Consider the following 9,106-nt stretch of genomic DNA (forward strand, 5'->3'; position numbering starts at 1 on the left):
GGGAGTTTCAGGCTAGAACCATCACACAAAGACAGACACAAATAAATCCATGCGCCACATGTCACCACCCTGTTCAAGAGACTGCAGATATCTATCTACGCTTGACTGATGAAAGGTTAATTGTCATCAAGTTCAGAATGAACTGATATATTGTTGATGGGTTAAGTGCCTTGATCCAAGAAACACTTTCCATAGTGTCAAAATAGACTTAAAACAAACCTAACATAAATGAATGCTGAGAACCATAACCTCAATAAGAAGCAGTTACCCTAATTAAATGCCATCACACAGCCACTATAACATTCATCAAATTGCAAAGTCAACTTTGTTAGATTTCTACTTTAAAATGTCACCAGCATCTTAAGAAATATATAAAAAGAGCTCTCCTTTTTAAGGCATTTTCAGTCACTTAAGGAGCTGATATTTCAACATATTCAGGTGAACATTTGTCCTAACACAACTCATTGCATATTTCCTGCAAAATCTTGAGGTAACTAGGAATCTACTACAGTCTTCACAAAAAACAAGCTTATTTGAAATACTTCCAACTTCTGGTACACGTGTGAGCAGCTACCAGTCTCCTCCCACAGGAGGTAAAGAAATATGTATAGACTGAAGTAGCAACAGAACCAGAGACTTGCACCGAACTGTGCACCATAATTGTGGCATGTAGGTGAATCTGGCTTAACATCATAGAAAAAGCCATACAACTACAATAACTAGGCAATGACAACATGTCCCCAAGAGAAATACAGTGAATGGGTTCTACTGAAATTTTAGTGTAACTGTCATTAGGCAATTATGGACTAATCCAAAGGTCAATGAAATTAATGAATAAATGTACAAAGAGGTGAATATACTCCATAAGGGCTAGTGTAAATAGCTAAACCATGTAATAAAAAGCTTGCACTCTCTCTCTGCAAGCAAAATCATGTCTTCTCCACTGTAATTTACTGTGTATTGAATATAACACATATCTTTTACAACAGGAGTATTACACCTCTTGTCAGATGGTGACTAAAATTAACGGCTGTCAGAGTTGTCCCCTTCTGGATGCAACCTGCAGGCCATCATCAGCTGGATGGCTCTCATTGACAGAGCAAGAACCTAAGGTACAGGTCCATAGCTCACCTGCAGCAGGTCTGATACAATCCACTACATATTCGATGGCTGTATGCTGGTGAGATCAAGTACCTTTCTCCCTCAGGGAAAACACTGAGGGTACTTCATTTTTAAAAACATCTACATAATTTATTCTGCCATGTAAATATGGCATCAGACAATGAAGAAAAAAAACTTGTCATGACTTACACTGACAGAGTTAGCCACCTAAATTAATAATTAATAGTACAACTTTTTCCTAATATAAATTCCATCCAGCTGAACTTTATTCTGAAAGATAAATTGGACCATAATATTACATTAATAATAATAAGACTTAATCCCTCATGGTACACTGCCTTAAATAAGAAGAAAACCATATTAAATGAAAGGACTAACAATCTATTTAAAACCCCAAATAATTTAATCCAAAGGGGATGTATCTCATGTTACCTCAGGTCTTTCCTATTCACTATGTCTGTCTGTCTTCCTGAAAATAAAAAAAGTAACTGCATATGAATTTAGAAACACAGAATTAGCCATTCACACGTTATCAGAGATGAATGCAGTGACACAGGAAAAGGATTTGAGGATCAAGGAAGAAAGCAAAAAGAACATGAGGTACACCGGAGCAGTACTGGAGCTAATCCTGGGATAGCGTATCTCAGCTGTATGAAGTAGTTTGTGTGTATCTGCCATTAATGAGGCTAATATTTATATAATCTACCCATTTTTGAGATCTGTTCTTCAAAGAAAAAATGGAAAGGGTTTACAAAATGGTTAAACAAACAATTTAACATTTTCTGAAGAAATGTAAGTAGCTCAGTTTACTTATCTGAGAGGAAAATGTAAGCTGCTATCAAGTTGTCTTTTAAACTACATATACCAGGGAAATACTTCTAACAGTAGTTAGTATGACTGTAGCATGGGTAAATCCAATTCAATGGAAATTTCCACTCTGCGTAGTGTATCTCCGATTGCGACACATTTGTGTAAAACTTTCATTTTGGACTAGATCCTTCATCCTGCAACAACTGCTTGGCATATAACTGCACTGCAGCTTCTTATCTCCGAGAGGTGAGGAGGTTTCTCTCAGCAAATAATCTACAACATATCATGAAAGACTAGGCTGGAAAGAGAAAGACGGCAGGATGTTTTCTGACCAAAATGCTGATTCCTTTAAGAATTTTCAGGATTCATTTGAGGTGCTCTGAGTTCTTGTCAAGGCAAAACTTGGGCGCACAGGGTAAGGAAGATCTGGTTTCCCTGTTGAAGAGCAGACGGCTGCAGACCACACTCTGTTTCTGAAGAGCAGCTGCAGCCACGGGTCTGCACCCTGAGGTTGCCCTGCACAACTGGAGGGATGAACCAAGACCTGGATTTCCCCACAAAGACATGGATGTGGGATCCAGTGGCTGAGCCAGCTGTGGCAGGTGGTACTGGGAAAAAATCAGGCTTTTTCAGCTGGCAGAAGAAGGCAAGAGATCCACTGGCTGGCAGCCAGAGAAACCTCAGACTAGAAATACTGTACAATACTTCATTGGATTCCTCCTCACCAAATCTTTATGCATGGACTTAGAACAGTTACACTGAAGCAGCAAACATGATGCAGAAGCCAGGTTAGATTCTCCAGTTTTGTTTATTCTGATATCAGACTGGATTATCACAACAGATCCTACTGACTTGAACATCCACCAGTGAAAGCATATTTTGGAAACTATTTCTTTCCATCTTTGCCATATCACTGAGATTTCCCTCTTCTTTGAAGTAAATTCTGTTCACGTCAACACCTGATGACCTTTCTAGCCTCTCCAGTTACCTCCATTAGTTCGGTGTTGTTGCATGATTTACCATTTTAAGTTTAGATATGTAGAATCAAGTTTTTACATGGGCTGGTAGGCCACTGAACTCACCACACTATTTTCAGCCTTATTAAAAATGTTCGCCTGTGTAAAAATGCAACATCGGGGCTTCCATGTCATCTCCAGGTTAATTCAGTTGCATCTGAATTACTCCTTACAAATTATTACCATTCAGAGAAATTGTTAAGAAATAAAAGTTAACGACACTGTCATCCACCACTCTTTGAAAGGTTCCTGTCAGTGTGCTACATACTGTCATTTATTATTATCACTTCACTCTGCCGCTCTTTACCAAATAAGTTATGATATTGTTATTTCACCTAAGTACACACTCAGTTTAATAAGCAGTGCAAGAAAGGGCTATGCAGGTAATTAAAAAAGCCCTAGTACTCTTCTCTCATAAATGGTACTACAAAAATGGCTCTTTACCCATCTTGGTAGATGCTCACCTTTGTTTTTCTGCGAGTTCAACATACGTGACATTTTTAGTGTATATATATATATGATGGCACAAACCAAGGCAACTCACTTTCAAATAGTGCATATGCCAAGTCCATTTAAGTAGTCCTACTTACTGGCCATAGAAACTAGGTGTTGTATTGAACCCAGATTATTACAATTCCTCTACAGCTTCAAATAAAAACCACAGGTCCCCTGACACCCTTGTAATTTACTCTGTGGCCAGACTTATGGATTCAGAAACAAGTTGACCAAGGTCAACAAGTGCTTACCTGTAACCTTTTCTATCAAGCTCAGAAAGGCTTGAATTGGTAGTAAGGGTGCTCTTATTTAACATCAGGCATATTTAACAAACCGAAAGTTAAAAGTAATTTAAATTGTACTTCAATTTACTAGGAAAGCCTTTTTTTTTTTTAATGGATTGCCATAGTTTGAAGGTTTTCTTTAAACCCATTGTAAGAAAATGATGTGCAAAGAATACAAGTATTTCTCAATATTTATGTCTCATTAAACTTATACTAACAAAAGAAAATATTAATAAACTTTTAATAAAATTAACCATAAAATAAAACGTTTCCCACATTTTAACAAAATAAACCACTGGGACTGCTAAATAACAAGTTCTTCACTGTCACATCATGAACAAAGCACATAAGAGTGAGGACAATAATGAATAAACATCACAGATGTTCAAATGAAACAGTAAATCACTATTATCAAGAAACCCATGTTGTTATGACGGGCTTAACTCTGATCCAGGAATTTATATGAGAGGAAAACGTAGGCCGTATTATATAAGTGTTTTCCTAAGAGATATTTTGAAATGGAAAAGAAAAGATTAGTTGACATTTGCACCCGCTGACAGTTACATTGCAATGGAGCATTTATAACTGCTTTTTAGAACATCAGGTTACAAAGCTGAAGGGAAGATATGGCCAAAATTAAGTTAAGCTTACAATATACTGTCAGGGATGCTGACCAGCACATACCATTTAAAGCAGTATAAATTAGAAGAAATGTTACAGTTATGCTGCACCTGTATGGCTAGAACAAAGGAAATAATATTAATTATATTGTCAGCTCTTATGCTCTCCCTATGAATTATCTATTTATTTGAGTTCAACAAGAATAATGGGTTTGCCGAACATTTAGGACTGCAGTGACTGCTGGGTAACTAATCTTTTCCTGCACATACCTTATAGAAAGGCTCGCAGCCCAATTTCTACTACAGAAGAGATGTCAGCTGTTGACAAAAATAGTCCTTCAAAATACTGACTCATGAAGCTACATCAAGTGCATTGACCATTCTTGTCTCTTTGTGCCGCATGTACAGAACTGGGGGAAAACAACTGTTCTATGGGTTAGAGTTCAACTGCAATGAATCCCTTTGGTGAGGGAAGTTCAGTCTAATGTCACACTACAGCTTTTGGGGCAGTACATTGAAAGGATAAACTCTTGGTTGGACTCAACTTCCAATGTCCTTGTTTAGGCTTTAGCTCCATTTGTTACGCCTGAAGTAACTTTATTCACACTCAGCACAAAGTACTTTGTGTATAAATGCATACTCTAAGTGATGCAATTTGCAATCTTCTACAAGTATGCGTTGAAAATGTAGGTTGGCTCCTGCAAGATGTTTTCCTAAAAACAGCCAGAATTGGTGCAACCTGGTCTATTCTTGAGAAAAGCATTACTTCTGTGTTTGACTTTGAACTTCAAGGAAAAGCTTGGGCTGAAACTACAGAAAGGCATCCAAAGAAGCAGAAAAACTGTATTTCCATCCTACTTTGCGGCAGGCTGCTAAAGGGCGCCAGAGCTCCTGAGCTCTCTGCAAACACCCCTGAGTTGTAATGCACTACATACCAGAGAATCACGATCTGAAAAACATGTCCATTTGTAGTCACTTAAAAAAAAAAAAAAGAAAGAAAAACAAAAATCTGTCAATCACAATTTTCCCTTGTAGCCTCTGAATGAAAGGCAAGCCTGGAAATAGTTGATTCAGATACATGGATATTTATACCAAAGGTTCCATTTTATCTGAGATGTTCTGGAACACAAAATAAACTACTGCATGTAAGTTACCTCTTTTTCTCACTGAAGACTTCTTATCAACTTATTTTTATAAATGCTACTGTTAATGAGATGTATATGTAATAATCTACGCCCAGTCCTGTAATCACAACCACACTTTGACAAACAAAAAAATTATACATTTTTTTAGCTAGTCCTCCTCCTTTGTAACTAAGCCTTTGAACTGATAAATTAGCATGCATATTCTTTTCTCTCAAACCACTTGATAATTTCTTTCATACCTCAGGTACAATATGTTCATTAAGAAACACTCTGAAGATGCACAGCTGCACTGGTATAATTTCCATCAACGCTTTTGAAAAATATTTCCATAATATACCAAGGTTTTAAAAGACACAGATTAAGAAAAGTATAACCAGGGGTGTTTCTGACTAGGATAACACAGCAGCCTTCTGAAGATGAGAGATAAGCTGAGATCAACACGCTTCACACAGATTGATAAATCATCATTCAGTATGGGGAAGGGGTCTAGAGTCTGACAGACTTAAAAAAATGTCTAACAGTTGTTTGGGGGGCGGGGGGGGGGGGGTGCCAGCCTTTATACTACACATTTGGTATATCCTCTTAGAATGGTAATTCGGTCTATCATGAAAAAGACACACTGGGCAGCAGTTGAACACCCTTTCAGCACTGCTTTGTGATTTTTATGAGAGTATAACCTGTGGAATGGTTCGCATTAGCTCTGAATTATTAATGGAGCTGAAAGATCAGGTTGCTTTTCGTTAAGTTGTTCCGGGCACTAATAACACATTTACCCAGCAGTACCAAACTGTTGTTTCTTCAGAGCCCTTCAGATCAATTTTATAACTCTCCATTAAAACGCACGTTTCCAACTTCGGGGACTTGAACAGCTGCCGGGCATCATCCCACGCCTGGGCCCAATCCCACTCCCGAGGGCTGCCGAGGCACAAGCCGGTGCCGCGCAGGATGCCCCGCTGCGCGGGCAGCACGGTCAAAAACATACCGGCACCGCCAGCCGAGCAGTGCCCCTCCGGTACCGCCGACCGCCGGACCAGCCTCTTCCACAGGAGCCACCAGCGCCTTAGCCGCTCGCCAGCCAAACTCCAGCCTCCTCTCCCAGCAGCAGCCGGCGAGCGAGCGGGGACGGGCGGGCGCGGCGGCGGGGAGGTGTCGGCGCTGCGGGGGAGCTCCTCGCACCGGGCGGCAGCCCCCACCGCCGCCCCGCCTCGGGCCGCGGGGCTGCCCCGGACCGGACCGCACCGCACCGCACCGGACCGGACCAGACCGGGCCGGAGCGGAGCGGCCCCGCCGCCCTCCTGGGTGGGAGGTGGGGGGCACGCCGCGCTTCTCCCAGCACCGAGCTGAGCCCGGACTCACCAACTCGCTCAGCGAACAAGTGGGATGCGGCCGAAGTTTTACTTTGCCGGTGCCGGTTTCCCCCGCAGCCCCCCGCGGGAGCCGCCGCCGCAGCACCGGGACCTTACCTTTTTTTTTTTTTTTTTTTTTTTTTTTATTCTTTCTTTTTCTAAGTTTCGCGGCGCGTAGCACGCCGCCTTCCCCGCTCCCCTCCCCCGGCCGCCCGCACCCTCCCGCCGGGAGGGTGCGGGCGGCCGGGTCCGGTGCGGGGGTCCCCGCTGTACTCACCCGCTCCCCAGCCGCACGGTCAGCAGCAGCAGCAGCAGGCGGGCCCCGCGGCGTCGGCTCCAGCGGGGCGCGGGTCCCCCCCACGCATCCATGAGCGTGAAGGCGCTCTCCCTTTCCCCGAGTTTTCTCCGGAGAGGCAGGGGAATAGCGACCCTGCCAATCCCACCGTGCTTCCCCCCCCCCCGGCACCCGGCAGGCAGAGGGAGGGGAGGGGAAGGGAAGGAAAGGGGAAAAAAAAAAATAAAACACCCAAACAGGTAGGAACCCACTCTACAAGGACCGAGCAACTCGCCCAATAGGCTCATCAGGTTGCTCCATAAATTATCCTAAAAACTGCTGGGCGAATCAATCCCTAGCAGAGGTGGAGCCTCCTTTACTAGAAGGGAAACATGCTTGGGAGAAAGGGTGGCAGTGATTTGCTATTTTCTCCAAAGAGGGAAATAAAATAGGTCTTACACATATATATATATATATATACACGTAACACATATATACACATAAAATATAAAATGCTAACTATATATTTAAAGCTACACATACATATACATTTAAATCTTTTTATTTTTAAAGCTACTCAGAGGGCGGCTTGCAATGTGAGAGGCAGCCCCTCGGCCCTGCCAAGCGGAGACCCGCAGCCGGGAGCAGAAGCGCCGGCGGATGTGCGCGGACACCCGCGGGGACTGCGCGGCCCCGCGTCCGGCACGACCGCGATTTTGGGGAGCCGTGGGGAAGGGGGGCTGTCCTTCGGCCCCTCGTCCGTCCCCAGGAGAAGGGGCCCACCCCTCCAAGCACGGTCCCTAAAGCCGTGCTGGAGGCTCGGCGCGCAAGTGCAACCGCGGGAACTCCGCGCACCCAAGAAACGAGAGTCGCGCAAGCCCGGAGGCTGCAGGCGGCTCTGCGCGGCCGCGGAGCGCCCCCGGGGGGGAAGGGGGAGGAAAGCGGGCGATGCGCGGTGCTGCGCTATAAAATGCGCCGGGGCTTGCTACGACGTGCAAAAGGCTTTGGGGTTTTTTGGTTTGTTGTTTTTTTTTTTTTTTTTTTCCCCCTCCCGCCTGCCTTCTCCCCTCTGCTGCTCCCTCCTCCTGCCTCTCGCGGGAGATCTGCGGGGGAAAATAGCCACACACCCCCCCCCCCCCCCCCCAAAAAAAAACCAAACCCGAGGCAGGAAAAGCGACCGCGGTGGCGGAGACGCGCCGGAGGTTCCGCGCTTTGCAGCCCCCTCCGCCGGCCGTGGGGACAGGCGGTAACGTCCCGGCCGGAGTAGCGCTTAAATAAAGCGTTATTTCTTTGCACGGCTCCAGGGCTGGATGACCCCTGAATCTCTGCCCACCCTAATTCCCTGGCCCCGGAGATGTCCCCGCTTGCAGGTCTCTACGGGGCACTCACTCCTGGAGTAACCTGCGCTACATGATTCTCAGCGTAAGGAGCAAACCGTTTTATAGTCGTCATCATCATCCTTTGAGTCAAGATGTAACTGCACAGAAATGTAAATAATCCCCCATCCAGCGGTTATCCTGATGAAAGGCAGTGTTTTGGTTTGGGTTCTCCTGCTTCTTTACACGTCATCATCTGGTTATTATTTTATGCATACAGCTTACAGCTGCTTTAATGTCAAAGAAACTCACCACGCTTCAGACAGCTGCAGTACATTAAGTGAAAATTCAACGACTTGAAAATTAATAGCCGGTCCTGGGGGTACTGGCAGAAGGTAAAGGCACATATTATTGTTTGACCTGAGGTCTCTTTATTGGTGGATTAACACAGCAGGCAGCGTCCTAGCATGATGGCAGAGGCATGAGCTCAGAGAAGAGAATATGCATTTATTACAGAGTAAGTACAAAAGCAGCTCCCCTTCTGCAGCTGGTGGCACTGGCTCCAAGGAGCAGGATCGCCGTCCCCCTCAGTAAGAAAATAAGCACAGCCCGTCCTCAAGTCCCTTTCTCTCTGGGAAGTCCTTTTGCCCTGAAAATAGCCATGGTCCTTAGGTTTAT

General features: G+C 44.3%; 1 protein-coding gene across 2 annotated transcripts in view; it reads right to left on the reverse strand.

The window, feature by feature from the left end:
- Positions 1-7,549, reverse strand: part of GABRG1 (gamma-aminobutyric acid type A receptor subunit gamma1) — a 66,474-nt gene extending 58,925 nt beyond the window's left edge. The window contains exon 1 of one of the 2 annotated variants that reach the window (XM_041122666.1): positions 7,116-7,549. Coding sequence is in view for 1 of the 2 variants with exons in the window: in XM_030042640.1 (XP_029898500.1) it covers positions 7,116-7,420 (305 nt within the window). In the remaining variant the exon portion in view is untranslated. The remainder of the gene's footprint in view (positions 1-7,115) is intronic. The other variant, XM_030042640.1, reaches the window with a different exon arrangement.
- Positions 7,550-9,106: the final 1,557 nt, after the last annotated feature.

This window comes from Aquila chrysaetos, chromosome 1 (assembly GCF_900496995.4).
Source record: "Aquila chrysaetos chrysaetos chromosome 1, bAquChr1.4, whole genome shotgun sequence".
Lineage (NCBI taxonomy): Eukaryota > Metazoa > Chordata > Aves > Accipitriformes > Accipitridae > Aquila > Aquila chrysaetos.